The sequence below is a fragment of the Podarcis liolepis genome (genome assembly GCF_965112155.1).
Source record: "Podarcis liolepis genome assembly, chromosome: 11".
In the NCBI taxonomy this organism is placed as follows: Eukaryota; Metazoa; Chordata; class Lepidosauria; order Squamata; family Lacertidae; genus Podarcis; species Podarcis liolepis.
Genome location: NC_139565.1, coordinates 31,784,453 through 31,809,120, shown reverse-complemented (window position 1 = coordinate 31,809,120; position 24,668 = coordinate 31,784,453). Strand labels below are relative to the sequence as shown.

Genomic DNA, 24,668 nt, shown 5'->3' with positions numbered 1-24,668 from the left:
GAGGGAGGCACTGAAAAATAAAGAATGCACCAGAGAAACACACAGAGGCGCAGACACAGACACACATATCCATACTTACTAAACATGAAGATTACCCTTTCATTTCATAGCTGGAAATGGGAAGGGGTCATCAGCTTCCATGAAGAGGGTTACTGCAACTTAAAACTATAGTAACCCTCAAGGAGCCAAACGCCCATTAACTTGGCCAAAAGCCCTTCTGCAGCTAGAGTGTTAGGGACAATTACCACCTGTCTCCTCCTCCATGGGAATGTTGCAACACATAGCCAGTACAGGACTTGCAGCATCTAAGCTTTAGATTCTAAGATGTTTGCATGGTGCTGGTGGTGAGCCCTACAGCACTGTGTAACAGTAGAATGCAACTACTCACTTTTATTTCAGAGTAAGTGAGACTTGCTCCAGGAGAGTTGCTCGCACCGGCTTTGTTCCTCCTCAGGCTTTTTAGGTCAGCACAGGATGGTAGCTTAGCCAAGGTTTGGCTACAGACCACGAGTAAGAAGGAGAGACCTTAACCACAATCCTGTGCTTGGACAACGCACTAAACCAAACCTTGATTAGCTGCTGCTCTGTGCTTACCTAGAAAGTCCCAGAAGGAGCAAAGCAGCCACAGCCTCCTCCTTAGGAGCTAGAAAGTTTGCACTAAGCCACAGTTTAGCTTAGCATGACGTGAAAATGATGGCATTGCCATCTCCACTGCCAGACATCTGGTGGGCCAAATGTCAGGCAAAGTAGTAGCAGCTCCTCATGATTTTATGGTAAATTAAGTTGAGGACTGCCATTTTAAAATGTACACTAATGCAAAAGGGAGGCGGGAGGCTGTCAGATAATATTCTGTTCAACATGACAAATACGAAAACAATTAGATAAAACATTTTCAATTAGATAAAACGTCGGTCATAGTGCAAGTTGTAGTATTACTTTAGAGTAGTAGAAATTAATACAGTCTCAGTTCCCTGAACTGCGTGAGTTGGTACAAATGACTTTAATGGGATCAGGATAGCCTCTGTAGAGCCAATAACACATTTGCAATGGGAACACGCACAATACATTTACAAAATGAGTTATTCATTTGATATGTTGAGTTTCCCTCTGAGATTTAATACTAATATTCTGTTATTAAGAAAATTATAGGCCAGATAATAGTCAGAGTTCAAAACCCATTTCAAAACTTGATATATACTTCTTAACCTATTGTCCAAATTTGAAAAGGATTATGCCTCATTTCAATGTGTGTGCGCCTTTAAAAACAAAGCAAACAATATTTCAAATTTTTTAGGTTAATTGCCAGTTGTTTTTTCTCTTAGTTGAGTGTTAAGATGAAGAATGTAACTATAGGATTGTTTTAAAACATGATGGCTTAAGGTCAAAGAGTTATTCTTATTCTTTCCTTTCAATCACAAGTTTCTTGTTTCAAAGAAAGTTGCCAAACCCGTGGCTTTATTTATAGCTTAGCAACACTACTAAATAGGAAGTCCACTCTCATTTTGTTGGCAGTTGTGATGGTCACATGGCATAAGCTACCCAACTGGAGAAAAGTTTTGAACAAATGTACTCTAGCAAACCTGAGATAACCTTGGTTTTAGTTAAAAATACCACTACTGGTATTTAATTGCTTGGGATAATAAAAAGTAGTCACTATTTCCAGGCTCTATTTATGTCTTGGGTAGGTTCCCAAGGTAAAGTTGTGGATGATTTCACGTTCCAAACCGACAAAATAGCAGCCTTTTGAAAACATGGGTATATCTAACCTAAGTAGGTCCCCCCCCCCCCCGTTTCCTATCTTTGCATTACGGTGTAATTTGTTAAAGTAATGCAGTAACTGATGCCCTTATGTTAGCAATCAAAAGTTGCTTCTTTTTATAATTACAGTAGTAAAACTCAAAAACAACTACATTCTTCTTCCTTTGTTGCAAACTGGCTATTTTTAGGTGCAACAGGAAAAATGCAAATGCATGAACTTCTAATTTGACAAAGACTGTATACCCTGGCAAATTGATCCATAAGATCACCCTATCAGCTTCTAAGATGGCAATGGCGACGTACACATGGGCCTCTGTTCCTCAAGAAAAAATGGTCAACAAAGAACTTTTGATATTTAAGAGGGAGAGGGGACTCTCCAAAATAGAACCATTGTTGAATGATGCCACTGTGGCAGACGTTTCAACCTCCTAATGACCTCTCCTCTTCCTTTCTGCCCTACAGCAAATGACTCTTCTTATTGCTCCAAATTTAAGACATGAAGAATGCACATCTGCAATAAGGTCTAAACACAAAAGGAACCAGGATTCTGGGCACAATCACACTTTTTATCTGTTCATATAAATACTACTCTTCCACAGGAAGGAGCCATCAGGACTTTTAATTTTTTTAAAATCAAATTCTCCAGTCAATAATATATTTTACACTTTTAAAATAGAATTTCTCTCATTTGCTAGTTGTCAAGAGAAGTCTCTCCCACCAACTGTCTTTCAAGTCAACTAAACTGGTGATATTTAAACCAACTCTGTATGTAGTGAAATCTCCATTTCAATTCATGAAAGTTACCCTCTCCCAAAGACCAAAAAATTATTCTTGCCTTTCCAAGCTGCATCAATCCTATGCAGGGGGGGGGGGGGGAGAGAGACTGCTATGCTTTAACAAACCAGTAGAGGACACTCATTAGTAGGTCAATCAAGTTCAATTCCTATCTTATTACTCTGCAGTTTTTAAGTTTCTCTAACATAAAAGGGCAAGAATCCCAGTACATGCTTCAGACAGATATCACCAACATGAAACAGAACTTGGTTAACAGAATCAAGTAAAGTGGGGGAAACTAACAATGAAGATTATCGTGCTTTCTACACTCTCCATACTTAAGTGACTGTAGAAACAAACTTGTTTAAAAAACAGTGTGCGCGCGCACACACACACACGGCAGTAAAAAGCATAAAATCAACAATAAATTGCATTCATAAAAAGCATCACAAATTCTGCAGCCACAAACTGCATAATGTTGATGCAATGTCAAAATTTCTATGCTATTTCAGAGGTTTTAATGCTGCCATATCCAATGAGACATCACCAGCCTCCATGGCTTTTAAAAGCTGAAACATGGGAGCGATTAGTGCAGAATCCAAGCATTCACTTGGGATAAAAAGGATGAGTTGTTAGGTAACTCAAACTTGCATTCTTTGGACCCAGTTTCACGAGTCACCTTTTAATCAGTGGTGTAAGCACAATCATGATTTCTGCTCTAACGTAGTATGAGAACAATGCAGTAGGCCCAAGAACCATTCCTGAATCACCCCCCCCTTTTCTTTCCCACCACACACTGGTATGTGACAGCTTCAGTGAGGGATTTGTGAAAGGGTCCTCTGATTACCGTAGGTGACGCCTGATGGGAACTCTTGGTAACGAGAGTCTCCGTGACAGTACATTAGAAGTCTTTTAAAACAACAGCAACAGGAAGTCTTTAAATGCACGGAAATTGGGAAGTTTAATATCGAGAAGGCTCTTGGGAGTAGGATTTTCAGAAGCATCCAGGGTTAACCTAATTCTGCTCCTAATGAAATTATATAGAGTTATTTTAAGACCAGCTTCATGCTAGCTCTCTGTTGTGGAGTCTGCAACCATTTTAAAGGGGGACATAAAACACTCCTCTGTTTACCTGCACTGGTGCCTGCACCGGTTGTGAGGTCCCCACCCATCAGGCCACCTAGGAGAAGACAAATAAAATAGTCAAATGGAGAGAGGAGCTGAAAGAAACCACAAAGGTCAAACAGAAATTACAGCCTGTTCCTCAAAGCAATGCAAACCCTAGCAGAGTTCCTACCACCAGGGTACTTATAAAGATCAGGCTGTTTGAGCCATGTTGACTACTATCTACATACGTATAAGCAGACCCATTTCCTCTCGAACTGCACAGACATTCTGTCAATAATAATAATAATAATAATAATAATAATACCCTGAGCAACCGATGATTCGTATTTCATATTTGCTTAAACCTTAGGATCATCTTGACAGCAAAAGTAAAATGGAATTTGTTGCTTCTGTTGCCTGATGATAAACCCATTTACTTGAGAATAAGTAGTATTTTGTTACAGAAAAGGGTGCTGTTAAAAGTAATGGCAAAAACAGGTGCCCAAATTAGTATTTTTACTTTCAAAATAACATGTGCATCCATAACTGTGTTTAGGTCTGGGCAGCCACCCCCGATAACTCCAAAATGTTTTGGTTTTTTTAAAATAAGAAGCAAGAAATGATGATGCAGTGAGCAGTATCAGGTTTGGCAAGGCTCAGCAGGCCCACAGAAGCCCTGGTGCCAATGTGAGGCTGGTTTGTTGCTGCTTCATAATATACACACCTCTCACAACCTTTCCAGTCTGCAAATGCAGTGAGGATGTCAAGCAACCACTAATCATACATATGAGATGGCTCTTTACAATGCCATGGCATACCTAACGTGATGCCTTCAGCCTTGGAACCCTGAGCACCCACAAGAGTACAAGGGGCTACCTGTTGCAGTGCTAGGAAACCTCCCTGCCCAGTGACTATAGAAAATCCCAGCTTCAGTCCCTCATAGAGTCACATAATCTTAGAGTTGGAAGGGACCCAAGGGTCCTCTTAGAGGTGGAAGGGACCCAAGGGTCATCTAGTCCAAGCCCCTGAAATGCAGGACATTTCAATATTTTGTTTTTGTTCTGCTTTTCTTAAAAAGCATATCAGGTACCATGGATGAGAAAAGCTTTGGCCTGAAACCTTGGAAAACTGCTGCCTATCAAATTGACAGTCCTGAGCTAGATCGGCAGCTTCCTTCGCTCATGTTTCCCAGTCCCACAAAATTCACAGTTATGACACTTTAGGATGCCAGCTGCACATTAGGGTTAGGATCCAAACAGCTCTATAGGGGACTCAAGTGTTTTGCATGTGTACTGTGAATTCACACTCCACCCCCAAATCATACTCCTGCATGACCAGAGTGCATGATATCAGGAACAACAGGGAGCGAATCCTGTGTTGTCGAAGTCTTACAAAGACATACTGGAAGTACTTCCCTTAACACCTTCCCAACAAATGGTGGTGTATTTTTGCATGACATTCTTGGTATTTTCGCAAGCATCAATGGCTTGTTTTTTCTACTACCTTCCTTACGGTGGAGTCCTTGCTTGACTTTTCTGAGGTCAACACGCTTAAGGCTGACTCTGCTTCAATCAGACAGAGTGAAGGATCCTAATCCTTATTTATCCTACTTACAGGTGATCCTACACCTGGGTGGATGGCAACTTCTTGCTTGTACAGTGAGACAAACAAGCCACGAGTTTGAACAATACATCACCATCAGTGAGATTCTAATGACCTGACACATTATCACAAAGGCTGCTTTTAGCTTCTTAACTGTGGAGTCAAATGACCTATTTTGGCAGCAAGGATTAACCTCGCCTGCTACTTCAAACTCATTTCCCAGTTTTTTCTTCTATGAAAGAAGATGTGTAGCTTTTTAATGACACAACGACAAATGGGCCTGGATTCAGAGCCTACATTTTGAAACAGTCTTTAACAGGACAACAGTGAGGGTAAAAAAAGATTTATTGTCAGAAGCCTATAGGCACTTTCTAAATAGAACCATTTTACTTCATGTTCGTGAACAAGTTACCACATGAATATTTGTTCCTTCAGTTGGGTGTCACACAAACATTCCCAGTAGCTTGAGTCCATTAATTCTCTTCATTTTAAAAACATTGTCTTCTTTAGATTAATTATCTTTAATTTCACAAAGGATTGATCTCTTTTTAGAATTTAACTTTACTTCTTTTTAAATGAAAATTCTGAGAAATTATCTCAGTACCATCTATACCAGGGTTTCCCAAACTTGGGTCTCCAGCTATTTTTGAACTACAGTTCCCATCATCTCTGACCACTAGTTCTGCTAGCAAGGGATGATGGGAGTTGTAGTCCACAAATAACTGAAGACCCAAGTTTAGGAAACCCTGGTCCACTCCACCTGGCAGCAATTCTTCAGGATTTCAGACACAGGTCTCTCTTAGCCCAACTGGGAGATGCCAGGGATTGAACCTGGGCTATTCTGAAAGCAAAGCAGATACTCTACCACTGAGCTACAGGTCTTTCCCAAACTTAAAAGTGAAGAAATAGGATTGGGTAGTGCCTTACCTGTGTTTCCTGCACTCGGTGGCCGGTGTGTCACACCAGGAGACATGCTATTCCGCTGTAAGGAAGGGTGGGCCAGAGGCAACAGGTTGGGGTTACCCAATGAGCTTACAGGGTTGCTGTATACCAAGCTGTTGTGGTTGGACACTGGGATAGAAACTGGCATCTCAAAGTTAGGTGGTGGAACAGCCTGTACAAGAGGAAGGGGGGAGGAGGAAACAAAAGACAAGAATAGTAAGGAGGCACAACAGTCTCTGAGAACACTTATGCTACATTTAGTGCAAATATGTTGTAACCACTGATTAAAAGCACACAGAAAAGAGTCAGGAACATGAAATGTCACTACCAGAAGCTTTTAACCTCTGAGGCAGCAATCCTGTACGACTAACTCATGAGTATGTTCCATTGAACACAGTGGGACTTACTCTGAGTAAATCCACACAGCATTGAACTTTGAGAAAAGCCTTTTTAAAATGCTTAATGGATCGTGAATTAATATTTATTTTCTCCCCACACACCCGTCTCCTATTTCTACATTTCCTTTGTATTGAAAGACTGGAGAGGTCTTTCCTCTCACAGTTCTGTTTAAAAGAAAACCCTGTTTCATTAAGTTTCAATTTTTAGCTTTCTTCCATTCACTGAAATTGTAATTGCTTACTTGTGGCATCTTAATATGGTGTCATAGAAGAATGTAGATCAAAGACACTTGATTACGATGACTTCACTTTACAGAGAAATATTAGAAGGGTGAGGAATGCAAAAGGGAAGCTTTTTGCTTCAGTCTCAAGAATCTTAGAAGCTTGGGATTATGATCAGCTTTATGAAAGGGACAAGTATATTGTATTCTTTCTTCTTTTTGCAAAATGTACTCACTTTGCTTGATCTCCATGAATGTATCAGGACAAATACAGATTTTAAAATACAACAACAACACTCATGGAGACAATGGGTTGTATCCAACTAAATTCTACTCAGAGTAGGTCCATTGAAATTAATGGCCTCAATTTAGTCATGTGCATTAATTTCATTGGGTCTACAACTAACATTGCCTGCAACCCATATATGTGAAAAAACAACACATTGGCTTGGGTTCTAAGCTCCCATGAGTGGACCTCTGCTCACAAAAGGCTGCTGTTGGAGGAAGAGGTGGAGAGGAGGCAGGATTTTTTGTCTGTTCTCCCCACTCCACAAATCTGATCCAAAGGGTTGGGCAATCTTTGACAGCAGAGGTAGTAGTTGCTGCTGTAGGGGAAAAGAAAAATGACAAAAATCAACTCCCCCATCCTACCCGTGGAGGCATCTATTGGATCAAAACTCTTCAGTGAATAGGATAGAGGTGAATTCTTCCTCTGGGAAAAAATTGAATCTGTGATGTCACAGAGCTGAAAGTGTTCGACCCTGGATAAATTTGTTCATTTAAAAAGAACATAGTGGTGAGTCAAGAGCTGTAATACAGGGCTAGGAATACGCTTTCCCCCTGCAACCAAGGATAATGATACTGAAACTATCTTAAGGGATTATTGCAAGGATAATGACGATTATCATGGTTTTGTTATGGATTTTCCACAAAACCTACAAAGGTAGGCACTAGGTCCCATTCCTACTCTCATTTATTGGGGAAATATACCAAGTCAGAAATGACAATCTATGCTAGAGCTTGAAGTACACTCAGCACTTACTGTTTATTTAAGTTATGTTTTCCCAGTGGAGTTCTACCATAGCTTTAAAATATACTGTATTTTTATATGTACAAAGCATTTCATGCTTAATGCAGAAGTTGAAAATTCTTAGTAATAATAAATCACATCCAAAGATAGAACCAGCATAAAACAACAACAACAACAACAACAACAACAACAACAACAACAACAACAACACAACTTCGGTTGGGATTGGTATGTACAGACTTTCAAGTTATAAAGAAATCTTCGTCAGGCTGAATGGAAATGCATTAGAAGCGTCAAAACAGCATTACTTTATAAGCTGGTTCATATGCTTCGTTTTTGAGCATTCCATAGCAATAACTATGGAATGCACAATATGGCCTGTACTATGGAAGCTGCATGATTAGACCGACCTGTAACAAGCCTAGCTGTTGTCATTTCATTGGGTCTAAAGCAGCCTTTTCCAAAATTTGGCAATTTTGATGGTATTTTTTCAATTTATATGGAAACTACTTGGAAGCAGTGTGACCAACACTGCTGCAACTGATGCATGGATGCTGTGTAGAGCAACTTCCACAGGTACATACTGAATAAGGCCCATGATGAGCAACGCATGTTTACTCAGTCTCAGATCAATTTTGAAATTTTAATTCTAAAAAGATGTGCTGAAAGGACAAATACTTACCTAAATTTAATCTACACTGACACCATTTTTTAAAAAAGTGTGACTACTTTTTCTCCCTCATTTTCTTCCGTTTATTTTAGGAGTGAAATTGGCTATACCAGCTGGTAAGCCTGCTCCATTCAGCTGGTATAGTCCATTTCTCCTTTCCATTTACTTTGGTGTGACTTGGGGAAAAAAGAAAATCTTTAGGAAAGAGGAAAATGGAATGGAAGGGCTCTTACCCCCCCCAACATCCAGAACGTCACCCCTCCCTTACTGTAGTCATATAGTTATCAGACAGTAAGAAAGAAGTTATTCCTCTTGCCCTTCATAATGTATAATCATTTTGCAAGTTGAGAATACATCTGCTTGTGAAAAAAAGGAACTTTTGGAGCCGAAACTCTCCAGGAAACATTCCCTATCAGTGTAATCTAAGATACCAAAGCCCACAGAGCAGTAGCTGTAAAAAACAATGCACATCACTTACTGATGATGTTTTTATCATTGAGGAAACCTGTTTCTCTTGGAAACTGTTTCCATGTGCATTCATAGGAAGCAACCTAATAAACTTGACTCTGTCTTAGCCAGGAGCTACCAAAACAGCAGAGGTCAATAGGGGATATAGATAGTTGACCCCTAGGTTTGGGTAGCCAACTTGGGTGTTCTCCAGATGATGCTGAATTATACCCCCAATCAGACTTGTTAAATACAAGTCATTATTAATATTACTACTAGTAGCATTACAATACTAGTCTGGAGAATTGCAATAGCTCTTTAGGGAGCTGATGGTGATTTGAAAGGCGATTCTCATGTTCTCTGTTATCGAACAAGTTATGCAGGGGTTTTTTTAAGAAACAATACCAAATCTTGCAAGACCCATTTCATAGAGATGGAAGTGGGGCGAGCCTTGACTCTCGGGCTGCTTTCGACACACTGAAAAAACTAACTCTTGTGCCTCTAACCTCAAAAGGGCAGTTCAAAAAATTGCAATTCACTTGTGCTTCCTCTGCTGCTGCCCTTTTAGAATGTCTGAAGCCAATCTAAAAATAGGGAGAGTCATTGCTGTGTCGCAAAACCCTGGCATGAAATTTCTTCTCACCCAAAATGAAAAATAAAAATCTCTTCTGCTTCCACACTTAACCTGTCTCATGAGGGTCGGGGAGTAGAGCCTGTTTTTCAACACATACACCGCAGCAATGGAAGACGCATGAGTTATGATGAAGGCTTAGTTTCTTAGGAAACGTATGTACCATGTAATTTAAAATATCATACAATTATGTATCCAAGTATAGAAACACAATGGATGAAATTCACCCTTTACAGTTCAGAGCCCAAATACTGGGATGATGCGACAGGAACTTCTTGGAATTTGTGAGCTGCGAATAGAGTCTAATCCCTCTTCACTTAAAAATAAAAATAAAAAGGGCAAATAGGCTGAAATTGCAACCCAAGTCAACAGCTCTTCTCTTACACAACAGAGCGAAGATTTCAGTCTTTCTGGGTGATTCATTTGCAATCAAAGAGCAACTTCGAATTCAAAAAAGCCTAGAAGTGAGTTGCCTGTGTGTAGTTTATTCTTGCACAAAGCCTCCAATAGCAACTTCTTGTTTTTATTTATTTCATTTCTATCCCACCTTTCTTCCATAAGCAAACTCAAGGTTGCATGCATTGGGTTCCCAGGAAACCATCTCCCATCCAGGCACTGAAGGCTCACACCTGATTAGCTTCCACAAAGGCGCTGCCTTTGTGTCTTTGGGCCTTGGGATTTTACAGTTTTCTGTTACGTAGTAGAAACTGGAGATTTTGGGTAGTAAATAGTACCCAATACAAAGCAGTCTCAGGTCATCACTGCTCCCCTAAAATCAAGACCATACACACAAAATGGCAAGCTGTTTTTTAAAAATAATTATTTTGAATTTCATACCTGCCAAGACCCAAACAGGCACATGTAAGTGTCTACAAAATGAACCTATGTCAAAGTGGATGCAATAATTCCATTTCCAAGTCGCTTTAGTGAACAGGCTAGCATGAAGCCATTTGACCTGGCAGGGTGCTAAGAGATTTGGAGAACCACACACATGGCCGCCTGCCCACATCCTTTCCTTTTTGTAGGATCAGCAGGGTTCCTGTAGTCTTTCATCATGGTCACGTATCAAAGTGAATTTGAGGGGAATGCTTGGTTTACCATGCATGTAGGAAAAATGTACAACTGTGTTCCTTTGCAACTCCAGTTTATTTCAGCTGGGCTTGCTTACACTTAAGACAAAGGTGGATTGTTCCCTATAGCTTTTAAATGTTCAAGCTCTATGCTAGGGCAGAGTGAGGAGGCAAGAATTGGGAGGATATAAAAAGCATTTCTGGATATGGCTAGGGAATAATACACACAGGTGGGAAAATGAGCTTATAGAAAAGGGGGCAGACAGACAACTGGAAAAGGTGTGGATGACCTAGTCATTACGTTACAATAAAGAGAAAAGAAGCTTGTCCATGAATACCCGTCACTCTAAAAGCCGGGCTTGCAGTGCTTTTCTATTTATGGATAATACATATGCAAACAAGTTATCATAAAATAGCACCAATTTGCCTAAGAAGCATAGAGTAAAGCAGCTGGTTCTCAACTGCACTTCATTTGAACAAGCAGTTTTGTATCTGTCTTGAGGCCAGTTAAGTCAATGGAAAACTCTTGTTTCAATGATCTTGTGCTATATGAAAACATATGTAGAACCTCAGAAACCCTTCGGCCAATCTTGGGTTGCCTCCCATGAACATCCTTTTAATTGTTCCCATAATAATTTCTTTTTCATTACAATGGGGCTTGTGCAGAGAGTTTCCCAGTGGAATGTGTCCATTATGCCACGCTATCTGTCTTCTTTGCCAGAATTACCAGTGACTGCTGCCATGTTCAATTTGCATGCATTTCAAAAATCACAGAACAGATCAAATACAAATTTGTAAGGGGATCTATTTGGTATTTCCGAACCACGCAAACACTGGCAATTTGGAAAAAGAGCACCTGAAATGCTTTGTAGTCATTGACTCCAATGTAGTGCAGTGCAGAAATGGTCTTGCTTTCTAATTTCAACCTGTCATGACCTTAAAAATACATTATGGTAAAGTGACCTTCATAGCTGCATTTCCTTATAAGCTTTCAGAATCTTTTGCAGCCCAAATAAATGTATAATTGCTATCAGATGTTTTGGCTGATGTGCACATGAATCCTTTCTAGACTATCAAAATAGCATTTCATAACCCCTATTCCCTGGGAAATACATTTCTGGCCTTGTTCTTCTTTCCTTATAAGCCCAGAAAAATGGCTAAACAGGTATCATATTTCCCCCCTACAAATCATTTCTGAGTCCTGATTACCTTGTTAATTTCCTTTCTCATTGTTGAAAGCTGTCAGGCCAAACTGAGTGGTGAACTCAGTCCCTGTCTGCTATACTGGTGATGGTGGCGGGGGCAGAGTGCATAGGACTGATGCAGCTTGGAAGGACCTGGTGTTCCTGTGATCAGATGGACACCTCAATTCATGACTGCATCCATATGTATTTTGGAAGCTGCCCTAAACTGAGTCATACCACTGGTCTATCTATTGTCTACTCTGACTACAGGCAGTTCTCCAGTATATCAGGCACAGATACTAGCATAACTACATGATCAAACATGGGACCTTTCACAAGCAAAGGATAGGCCCTCCCTGCAATGGTGAAGGCCATTGCAAGTGCAGAAGGTAAAGTGCATGTGAAACACAACTGAACTACTGCTAACATACACTTAACCTTAGGATCTAGGTACAGTATTTCAGTTCTCCAATTGCACTTTGTACTAAGGCATGGACACTGATCTCGTCAAGCGTGTACTGTTTTTTAATTCTCAGAAGCAGATACTCAATCCTTTCCTTCTTCCTGCTTCTGAATAGTTTATCAGGCCATAAGAGACTCCTCTACACGTTATGAGAGTGTCATGGATTTTCAGCTTGGGCACCTGTTCTAAAGTACAGAATGGAAATTGAGAATCAGCACTTAGAGCTGCCTGATGTGAACCTGCTACTTTAGATACACAGCCACTTCTCTAAGAGATATATCGTTTTCTGTGATGATGTCTCTTGTGTAAAGGCCTTCTTCTCTAGCCTCATGCTTAGAATAAAAATGGACACATCAATACCAGCATTTTCAAAAGTCCTGTTGCATTTTCTTCAAAGAGGTTATGGCAATGTAGGTGATTGCTCCATCTCTGCTCCTTTACTCCAAACAAAGGCTAAAGGATGGTGTCTGGTCCAAGGTTAGCCAGTGAGCTTGCTGGCTGAGTAATGATTTGAACCTCAATCTCCCTGCTCCTCACCTTATCCTCTAACCACTCCACCACACTGGATCATTTTAGGTATGTTGCAGGCAGACCACAGAGGTAACATTGACTGAAATCTCATGAACATCAGAAGATGTGGGTGTTTCCACAAATGTGAAAACACAATGTGGAGATATTAAAACACACACTCTTTTTAAAAATAAAAACAAACAAACAAACTGATGCCCAATGCTGCCCTTTCAAAGGTTTGCTCTAAATGTGGGTTCTGTCAGAAAAGGGGCATGCCTTATTCAGCACAACTTGCAACTTCTCTCTCAGATGGCTGCAATGTGTGGCCACCCCAGAAAAAAGAGAACTGTTGTAAAAGCTAACACAATAAAAAGTGGTCCATTGCATATCAAAAGGAATGTTGGAGGTGGCCCTTGGCGAGATCACACAGGAGATCATGCAGGCTTAGGACTGAGACACTCAGAGAATGTAGCATGGTAACTGGTGTGCAAACTAGGAACTGTGGCATTCACATACCCGCTGTCTTGAGCACACAGATTGTGCAGATTGTCTTCACTGTAAAAAAGCCCTGTTGCGCTCTTGAAATGGCCTGGCCAAAGGCCAGCCCACATATCATTGTGTGCACTGCAAGCATTCGGCTGTCACACAACAGCTTCAGCTCTGGGTATGAGCAAGCATGCAGGGCAGTTACTATGCTGGAGATAGTTGTGTTGATTTGGGCTGACCCCAATGCCTTTCATCATGAAATTTTAAAGCTAGTTTGCTCTCCACATTTTCATTTCAACTGCCAGCCATAAACTATGGGACATATGCATTTGGAAACACACGAAGCCCCTTCACACACTGCTGAAAAGAAACACATTTACCCCTCTTCTTGTTAATACTTGGGGTATGGGAAATTCAGTCTATTTCTGGTTCATATCACTTTCCTTTGTGTTGATCCATAAATCAGTTCTGCTTAATTTCTGCATTAATCTACTTTTTAAAAAATCTGCACAAAATAATCATATTTAAATACGTATTTTTTAATTCAACCCCCCCCCCTCAAACCACATGCATGTTTTATTGTTTTATCTTTTGTAAATTGCTTTGAGGTTTTTTGGGTTGTTGGTTTTTTTTACAATCAAGTGATGTATACATTTTATGAAATAAATAATAATAAATACATACTTAAGTGTATTTTTCTCTCAAAACACACATTTCTAAATGTATTCTAGCCTAAGATATGGATTTGTAAACATTATTTGATACTTTTTAAAAGACAAGTGATTGTAAACTCCAGAGATGTATGATATCTTCAGGATAGCTACATTCTGATCCATACATTATTAGCCTGGGAGGCGCAGATCAGGTCAGTTCACACTGGAATTTGCAAAGCCTGTTCACATTCTCCAACAAAGAAAAAACGGGCACCTGCGCACACAACTGCTTTGTTCATGGTGACCACTTTTCTCCATTGCCTGAAGCACAGAACTGCATAACTTCAGCTCCTGTTCATAGCAAACTGAAGGACAGTAGCTCAGTGGTACAGCATCAGCTTTGAATGCAGAATGTCCCAGGACCAATAACTGGCCTCTCTAGGAAGGGCTGCAAATGTCTCTTGCCTAAAACTCCATTGTCAGGGCAGATGGATTGTTGCAGATTCTTATGCTCCAAATGGAGACAGATGAGATGCTAGTCACAAACACCAGCCCTGCAGAGGGTGGAATGGCCATGCACAGTTTCCCTGATGTCTAGACAAGCGGAACAGATTTGTTCAACAGCAGTGGGAAAGGCCACTGGCAGTGTTGTATGAGGCTGCTCAGTATTTAACACCGATGTAATACTTTATTGGCCCAGAGGAAGGGCAGAAGCAGAGATCGGGAATAATTTGAGTGAACGCAATCTTGACAAGGAAGAATATCACAGCAAAGGGGAGACAAACTGGTCCTGTCCATCAGCCAAAGATGGAACAGCTGCAGGAAACATGCTTTCCCCCTTCCTGCCAGAAAGAACACTCTGCTCCAAGGGCCAGTTTCAGAAGCAAGAGGGGGAAAACACTTTGACAAGGGAACAAGAGTCATGAACTGCTATTCAAGAAAGAACACCAGCAAGGGAAGACCAGCCTGGCCCAAACAAGATAGAAGTTGATGTTGTTCACTGCTTTATTTTGTCCCAGAAGAAGTGATCACCTCCTCTGCCTTTCCCCTCCACTCTTCTTCCCTTGTCCGTCTTTCTAGTTATCTGAAAAATGGGGCTAAAAACATGCACTAACTAAGCAATAAGTAAATAAACAAGCTTTTTACCACATCTACCCTGGAGGTGGTGCTAGATGCTTCGATTGAGTCCATTCACAAAAATATGCCACCATGTATAATTCAGATTAGAAAAGTATGCTGCCAGACATGGATTTCTGATTTTTTAAATAAAAAAGTAAATTTGATACTGCTGTTCTTGCTGCTATTGTTTCTGTTATTCTCGATGTGTTCCTCCCCACTTTTTAAAGTAAAGAGATTTAACTTTTTGGAAGACTACTGTCTTTTACACAGAAAAGTCAGACTCTGAAATTGCTGAGATGCAATACGGGCAAGACCAGGGGTACATTTTCAATTCCGACAAACTGTTGTAAGCATCTCAGGTGCACAGTAATCTGACCCCACAAATACCCCACACACTGCAATTAGCCTTTTAAAAAAAGCCTTCTATTGGCCAAATGTGGCTCGTTCAGCAGAGGGAAGGACGGGGGGGGGGGAGACCCTGTGGGCATTAGGGAAAGCCTCTGAGGGCACATAGCAACCTATGTGGCTTGACATAGCTTGGAAGGGCTGTGATAATAATTCCAGAATTAAAGGGTGGAATTCAATGAAATGAAGCTTCTCCCACTATTACCTTACCTCCCACTGTTATCAGTGACTAGCAGCAGATTCACAGCAAACAAAATAAACACTTCTTTACATTTCACGGACTGAATGAAATTCCCTTGCATTAAATGTGGGCATTGTTATTAGGTCAGATAGCTTTAAAAGGTGAGTGAACAAGTCCATGATGACTCTACAGAACTTCATGCACAGAGGCAGTGTGAGAGGAAGCCACGGTAGAGAATTATTGCCCTCAGTGCCAGAAATGTCTGGTTGGCCTCCATGGAAAACAGGATGTTAAGCTTACAGTAGATGGACCTTTGGTCTGCTCCAATATGACTCCGCATTGTAAGAGGAGATGTATCTGCTGAAATTCTACCCACTCACAAAAAGCACAGGACCTCAGTTCTTTCTTAAATCTGGATACCTTATTGGAATCCCATTTGAAAAGAGATTATCTCTTTTAGTTTCCCTACCATAGTTTAACAAAGAAAGAGGAAAGGTCTTCGGTGGCAAGGTTTCCACCTGGTGAAAAAAGAAGGGTTGGAGGTTTCACAAGACCACTGAGTCAGTAAAAGGCTGTAGCTGTTTCATTATTGAGCAATACCTCCGTGTCGGAGCTTGGCTTGCTAAAATCACAGTGGCAGCTTCAAAGCTCTCCTTCCGACATATGGAATTAGGCAAGTGAGAAGAGCGTGAGTGGAAAGGGAAACACAAGTGTGCATGCATTCAATTAAAAATTGAATACACATGTTAAGCATTTTGGAAAAAAGTGCTCTGAAATGGAACACTGGTCCAATTTGGAGCTGTTCTGGTCTCCTGGGTAAAACATTAAGTTTTCCAAAAGTTTGTGAAAGCATGACTTTTACTACAAAGGCCAGATCAATTCAGTAAAGTGTTCTTTAACGTACATGAAAGATCTGCTCCCATAGGAATGAGTTACAAAAAGTCTATTTTTTTCCCCAAATTGTGGCAGAAATTCTGAAGAGCAAATGTCTCCCATCTGGATGTCAGCTTTTGCACATGTAATGGACTGTGTGTACACAAGTGGTTGGGCACATTCTGCATATAGAGAATACATATTTTTTTTCAGGAACTGATTTTTGTGTCTCCTAGTACTCAAATTGTTTGTGCCAAATGACTGCCTGTTCACTTCTGGAAGTGTAATCCAGTGTTGCAGATCACTTGGGCTTGCATGGGCAGAGCAAGAGGCTTGCAAAACAGACCAAATGGCACATCTAGAACATGGAACGTTACCTCTCTTTGGGCCCATCCACACTTCTGCTTGTTCCATGCTATGCATCTGGATTTTCCCAGACTTTTTAGCAATTTCTGCCTGGACACTGTTTACAAGCTCTGAATACCGGCTATCTCTGGAAAATTCCAGACATACGGCAACCCTAAGTAACTTTCTGTCCATACAGATTCATGCATTGCTTCAGTGTCCAAAAAGGCACAACTGGAACAATCTTATCTCAAGTATGGGGTAAATTAGGATAGCCTACAAGCTTTAAAGGACAGTTTACAGATTTGGTTTAAGTGAGAGCAATGGTAAGTTGACATACTCCTCTCCCTGTAAGCTTGGTCCCCACCGTTAGGTAACTGCCTAACGTGAAAGAGATAAGGAGCTCAGGTTTTCATAATGACCCCTGCAGTATGCTATTGTGTGTGAATTTGTCTGAAGTTTCTTCTCTTAAAAACTGTGCCTTTATGAGAATGAAATCACCTATGGATTTCCCCCCCTAAATCAGTGTCACAAACACAATGCTACAGAATTTAACATTGGCCCCTGTGATATCTAAAAGACTTTGCACGTTTATTGTGACATAAGCTTTCACAGAGCAGAGTCTAATCCACATTTATGACAAGGTATATTTGTTAAACCTTTTAAGATGTCACAGGGATCTTGGTTGTTTTGCCTAGAAAACAAGTGCCCTTCTGAAATTTGCGACCAAATATAGTACACGCAAACAATACTTAATTGTACTTATGTAATGCTTACAGTATTCATGTGAAGTTTGCCCCTTTATGTCTGTGCAAACAAAAAGCTACATGCAGAGTTATTTCTCTTTAAGTATCTGGCAAGGCATATGACTGTTAGAAATTCTGTCTTGGTTAAAACAAAATTTAGCGCTTGTTAAAGCGTTAAGAGGAATGCTGATGGGGTCAAAGCAAATCTTCTGATAAAGCTGTAAAAATCACCTCCAACACGCCAACGTGACTGAATGCTACCATTAGGCTCTCATGCAGTCTGTTTTCCTGCAACCAGCAATTAGCTACGTAACCCTTCAGTGTGGTAACTGAGTTTAGAGCATAGCTTTAATAATAGTGGTAGCAGGATGCACGTTCTCTAATTCAACTTGAAGCCATTCTTTTTTCCTCCCTTTAGACCCACAGAAAGTTGCCTGTGAGTATGTTAAACTGCCCACAGCGAGGTTCCCAGATGTCTTCTAAATACATTTTGGGGGTAGGTAGTGTGGTAAACCAGAATTCTGAAAATCTCCTGTATGCAACGTACATTTTTTAACTTCCTTCTTTAGGCTTTGCCTCTGGTTTGTCAAATAAATCTTTTTAAGGAACTTCACACACCTCAGGACCAAAATATATACATTGGTGCGGTATGTCCTACATGCAATTTGGTTTCAAGTGGGAGCTATTAAAATGGGTCCCCCACTGAATTTGCATTTTTGGAAGAAACCAGAACTGAAAGGGTTAGGATGTGTTACTGCAGTGGTTATCAGCAGACAGCCATCTAACCTTTGGTACTTACAGGAATTTTATGGCTCTTGATCATATTATCAAATTCTTCATTAATTTTTTTGTATTTTTCTTCAGTGCGTGGGGTGAGGGCATAAGAGGAGTCAGGATCGGGGCTTTCACAGCCTTTGTTTTCTTTCTTGTTCAATGCCTGCCAGGTTCAGAGAAATATCAGAAAGTAAAAAAAAATGAAAGGGAGTTCAGAGTACTTACACATAATCTTTGCCTGCTGATCATTAGATCAATATCTTCATTAATTTTCCTGTACTTGTCCTCTGACTCAGGGCTGTGACCTACTGAATCATCTGCATCGGGGTCTGGGCTGTCACAGCCATTAAGTCCTTTCTTTCTCAACGTCTGAAATACATAATTTGGAAAGTTCAAGCCTTGACATAGGCTGCAAGAGAGATCCAGGGCCTTGAAAACAGTTCAGGCTTCCTGGTGGTTGAAAGCTGTTACATTTTACATCAGGGAGAGAAAGAGGAGAGAAACACATTAGGTCAACAAACTACAGCTCTTGTTACCAGCGGCAAAGAGAGAAGTCATGGTGACCTCGTCTGAATCTGGAGTCAGTCAATAAATGGAGAGAGTATACAATCTAATAAAATGTCTACGCTACCATCTGTGATTATGCCTGCAATGGAAACATCAGTGGGTTAAAAATTTCAGCATTCACATCTTTTTTAGCACACAGAAAGGGTAATGGATTTGATCAAGTAGGGAGCTGCTAGCACTTCTCTGTGAACAGAATGATGATCCCAGAAACAACAACAGGCAGTTTTCAAGGTAGTGCAGTTTCAAGCTTCGAAATGGATAGAACTCCTGGATGCAGATTCTTTCTTTGTCCCACACACAAGCTCCAAATTCAACAGAAAAATTGATGTATTTACTTATAAGTAATGCTAAAGCATAACTGAACAGCTCAACATGCCTGTGTCTACATATACACAACGTACATTTTTCTCTTACTAAGATCTTAAATACAGGAGTGCATTGGGAGGGGGGTAGTCCTTCTCTCTTTGTTTCTTTTATTTCCTTATTTCTGTGTCTCTTTTAGGATTTCTAAAATCTATCTGTTGATAGAATATGATGATAAAGTGATACTTGCAATCAATTAAATTAGCCCACATAAAAAAATAGTTTTTAATCCCATGCTGACAGAATCATAGCATCGGTGCAACATGGGCCACTCTATGGGGGATGCTTGAAAGCCAGGATGCCACCACTGCCTTTCCTTCAAGGAGCTCAAGCTGGTATGTATGGATCTCCCCTCCCCTCCCTTCTCATTTTATCTTCTCAGAACCCTGAAGGTAAGCTTGGCTAAAAGACAGTGACTGGCCCAAGATCACCCGCTGAACTTCACAATGGTGTGGGCATTTGAGCATGGATTTCCCCCTCACTATTACACCACATTGGATCACCACATCACTAGCACAATATCTGGGACCATCAGATACATGCCTCAAGCCAGTTGAAATATCTCTGCTTTAACTTGAATTTAAACAGTAGGCAAAATGGCTAAAGGGGAGGAAAAAACTGCTAGGGATGTTGTTGTTACTGAAGTCCCTTGCATGGTTGTCTGAAGAAGGAATCAAACAGCACTAAGGTAGTAAAGTTTGTTCCTTGTCTTCCTTGTCTTGCCAAATGAAGAGCAAGGTGTTATTTTTTTCTGACAGCCTCAAGCTCTGTTAATTTTTACCTTCGTTTTGAACTTTCTCTTTTTAATTTGACTATAAGGTTAAAATGTCTCTCCAGCTTGTTTGTGATAATTTTCTCTGAATGCCTCTTTTTAAAGAATGAGACTATTATCAGGGGATCCATACCTTGATGTACAGTAAGTCCTATTAAACACAGTGGGAACTTTGCAAGGAAACACTGTATAGCAGCAGATTGTGATGTCCTGGACTGCTCATTGTGAATTTTGTATATTTTAGTTTCTTGTATTACCCAGGAAAATTATTTTTAAAAAATCTACTCCTAGAGTCACTTTTGAACTCCATCAGGTGAACAGTAATCTAATGGGTCTCTTCTTTTCAGATTTCAGTAGCCTGGATAATCAACGCAACAAAACCACAAGGGCTCAAAGTGCCACTCTTTTAAAAATCCTTCCTCGTGACACAGTGTGTAGGAAGGGAACAAACCCTCAAGTGCTGGGGGGGGGAGCCTATTTCCCTTGGTCATTGCTTCTTGCTGCAGATCTGAAATGTCTTTCTCTGTCATTGAAGGCCAGCCAGGTCTTACGCTCCTTGCTCCCATTAGGAAGATTTATGTCTCAAGTAACTCAAGGAGGCAGAAATCTGTGCAGTATATTCCCAGTCCACCTCTACTGTGAGTACAGAGGCTGCCACTGTATTTGGTAATGCAGAAAGTTCAATAAAGGTGTTAGATAGCATTTCTGAGCAGTAGCTCTTAGTCACTCAAAACGCTGTTTAAAAACTGGTGCGTTTTATGATGTAGTTTTAAAAGATATAAATTTTTAGGATTTCAATTGAACAAACTCATCATTGACAATTCAATGCAGTCAAAGTGGCCAGATCTACACTCAATATTCAGCAACAGTGCTTGCTTATTTAAGTAAGCACAGCACAGGCAATGTGACAAGCTGATAATTTAACATCTGCAAAGCTACCCATAGATGCAAACTGGAATTGGGAAAAGATATGTGCTTTTGCTTTGCTTTCATTTTTTGAACACCATCTATTAGCAAGGTGGACTGTAAACAATTGCTACAGCTGCCACTGCCTCCATATCACATTGTCATTTCCGGTATGGCTACTAAAGAGTCAGGTTGTACTGATCAAGTGACCGTTTGGCTCCAGTCATTGATTCCTAATGTATGGTTTGAATCCCAGTGAAGTCATTGTTTGAACAGAATGACTTCTATTTGTGCAATGGAGCTTTCCCTCCCCTCCCTTCCCTTCCCCTCTCCTCTCCTCTTCCATGTGCTACTCACAGTCAACCAAATCTGCTCTGGATAGCTGGGGAAATGCCAGAGCATAGGGTTGCCATATTTCCAAAAGTAAAAGCAAGGGAAAAGTTATTGAGCTTTTTTTAAGACAAACACCAAAAAAAGATTGACTTGCCTAAGATCCAGGACAAAGCACCCGCCTTTTGGAAATCCCCCCCAGACATCAATTCCACCTTTGAAATCCCAGTAATGTCTGGGAAAATCCGGACATATGGCAGCCCTACCAGAGCATATTTGGGGTATTTGTGCAGGGGCAGGAGAAAGAGTGAAAGTTGTTCTGCTCACACAATGACTTTGTTGGCTGCAACCATATATCTGAGCTTATTACGTAGACTCCTATGGCACACTGGGGCAGTGTGTCTGGCTGTTAACCAAAAGGTTGCTGGTTCGAGCCCACCCAGGGACAGCAGTGGGCAGGATTCCTGCATTGCAGAGGGGCTGAACTTGATAACTCTTGGGATCCCTTCCAACTCTCCAATTCTATACCTCTGAATCTCATTTCAAATTCCAGGATGTTCATAATGCTCTAATGCAATATGTTTTCTCAACCTTCTGCCTTAATATTAACAGGTATGAATTGGTAAAGTAAAATTTAAACATTACTGAACCCCAACTTATAATCATTAAGGGAAATCACCAACTTTCAAGAGGAAATAGAAAAGATTAAAAGTTTTCCTTATTTTTCTATCTCTATTTTTTCTCTTTCCTTCTTTTCTTTTTCTTCATGTTTTTATCTTAGATTAATGTTGGAAGAAAAAAGATATTTGAGACTAAGTTTTGTGCTTCTCTTTATAAACTCTAATAAAAATTATTTTTAAAAAGGGGAAGTCAACAACTGACAAAAATGACGACAACAACGTTCGTAGGGCACAGTTTCCTAGGATGGAAACTTCTTCTGCGCAAGTCTCCTTGAACCGGAATGCAAGACACACAACCCCTCTCTTGATCTCAAGAGACTTAATGCAGGATACATATCTGGTGGGCTATGCCCACAGACACACCAACATCCTGGGGCACTGGCAGGGATTGAGTTTAGTCATCCAGACATTCATCAAGAGCCTCTGTGGGGAGGAGGGAGTGAACGAGGGCACATCAAGTGATCTGAAAACATGCAAGTTGGCTCCCTGTTCCGTGAGAGCTCAGCAGTATACAATCTGACATAAGGCTACATCACTAGGCATCAGCAATTTTACTTATCCTAGATATCCACACCTGTCAGCGACTCTGCACCTGTTGTCTATTCTGGCAAAGACCAAATGACAGCAGCCAATCGCCGTTGCTTCTGCTGCAACATGGCCATAGATGGCTTTTCTCAGTTGTGTCTCTGCAGACTGGGGCTGCTAATCTCTGTGGATTTCAGCAGTCTGCTTTTTGTACTTGTAACGTTGTCACAATTTTCAGCTCTTCACTGTGCTAAGTGTTTAAGAACATAATATTCATGATTTTTAACTTGTTTAAAAAAAATACAGGATTACTTTCCACAATAGCTGTATGTATTGTCCATTCCCCAATGTTTCATTCTACACCTCACTCTGCAGTATATCATGGGGATACTGAAGCCATATCCAAATAGGGTTTCCTTCGTCTCAGTGGCAAATAGTGTGTGGGCCTTGCTATTGATGAGATCTACACTGTGGAGCAAAGGATTAAAAAACCCCACCCCACCCCTAGCCTTGTATGCCAGGGTCTAGAAACCAAATCAGGGAACCCATGCAGAATTTTTGAGAAAAGAAAAAACCCTTGGTGGGAGGGTAAAAACTACAATCCTCGTGACTGGCATATTGCGTAGTTTTCACCCTCCCACCACTTTATCACATTAAAAGGAGAGAGGCACTGAATTCTTTCCCCGCTTCCTGCAGTTGGTGGTTCCAGACCCTTTATCCCTTTACTTCTGGTGCCAGTCCCTGAATTGAGTTGGGAAAGGAGAAAGTGGGCAGTGGCAGCTGTGAATTCAGTGCTTCTCTGTCTTTACACAGATAAAGGAAGCTCCTCCATCCCCAGCGTCAGAAGCAGATGAGAAGATGCATGGAAATAAATGCGTATGCACCACCTCTTACTGAGCCTGATGCTGAGCATCTACTTACTAGGAAGCCACGGCATATCCTGACTCCCAAATGTGTGCACCTGCACAACACACACACACATCTGCAAGCACAGGTCTGTCTCAGTTACACTTTCCATGTTTAAGTTTGCACATGAGGAACAAAGTCTGGTGCACGTACATCTGGGGGAAAAAAAGCATGTGCCACAAGTTTTACGGAAAAGAAGTTTTCCTTTATTATTTATATCCAGCTTTTCTGTTAAAATGAGGAGGAAGGCTGCTTACGATAAAAATTAAATGTATCATATTTTGTATGGACATATTTAAAATACCCCACCAGTTCTTTTCTTAAAAAAGAATTTTTAAAAGTTTTTTTTTTCACTCTCTCAAGCTGCGGCTACCTCTAGGGTGGAAACATCAGAATTATCCTTTGCCAGCAACTATTTTTAGAGCAGGAAATGATGTGTGATGCAGCCAGCAGAAACTGAACGGCAGAATATAATTACTAGAGTCTGACTCCCCCCCACCCCACTTTAGACTTTGGAAGTAATACAGCCACTCTTGTATAACAGGCCGTGGAATTTTAAGTAACCAATATTTTGGTTTTGCATTTCATCTAGAGGGCTACACACTTCCAGAGATGGCACTGAAGGCAGAGGCCAGGCAATGCTGACTCAGCAGAAAGCCTGCCACCAACTGAGATACCAACCCCACTTTTGACAGCACCTGGCTGTTCCTTAGAAGTTTCTTCTTAAAAAATGGTTCTTAGAGGCAAGCTTTTCTTTGGGATAATTCTCTCCATCCACCCCCCTCCTGCCTGCTCTACATTATTTTTACAACATAACAATAATGAATTGATAGATGGACATTAGGAAGTGCAACTATGGACTCCCTTGAAAAAAACACCCTTCTGCTTTCTCTGCTCTAAACACCACACACAAAAATGGCACAAGGGTCCATTTTTGTGTTTGCCAGTCAACAGGTATGTAGCTCCTCAGAAACAGTCAGTGCTCATCACAGCAGGCTGTCTGCTTACTTGTTCATAACGGTTGCAACATACCAGTGAATAAATCCACAGAATTGATTCTAGTAAATTACAAATTTCATCTCCTGCAATGAATACACCTAATGGAATCTACGCACCTTCAAAAAAACAACAACCCCCCCCCCAACCCCTGCGTGTAAGATCACAAGCCTGGTCTTTAAACAGCTATTAAGAGTTGTAGGCGTTTTATCTGCTCATTAGAATGTCTTTAGT

At 40.7% G+C, this 24,668-nt stretch overlaps 1 protein-coding gene across 34 annotated transcripts in view; it reads right to left on the bottom strand.

Moving 5' to 3' along the window:
- The window catches only part of MEF2C (myocyte enhancer factor 2C), a 178,705-nt gene that overhangs the window by 33,080 nt on the left and 120,957 nt on the right, over positions 1-24,668 (bottom strand). For 25 of the 34 annotated variants that reach the window (XM_083465372.1, XM_083465385.1, XM_083465368.1 and 22 more), the window contains 3 exons: positions 18,615-18,758; positions 6,169-6,355; positions 3,665-3,712 (listed from right to left, as the gene is read on the bottom strand). In XM_083465372.1, the coding sequence (XP_083321498.1) occupies positions 3,665-3,712; positions 6,169-6,355; positions 18,615-18,758 (379 nt within the window). Of the gene's footprint in view, positions 1-3,664; positions 3,713-6,168; positions 6,356-18,414; positions 18,553-18,614; positions 18,759-24,668 lie in introns of all 34 variants that reach the window. The other 9 variants (XM_083465393.1, XM_083465381.1, XM_083465370.1 and 6 more) reach the window with 2 other exon arrangements.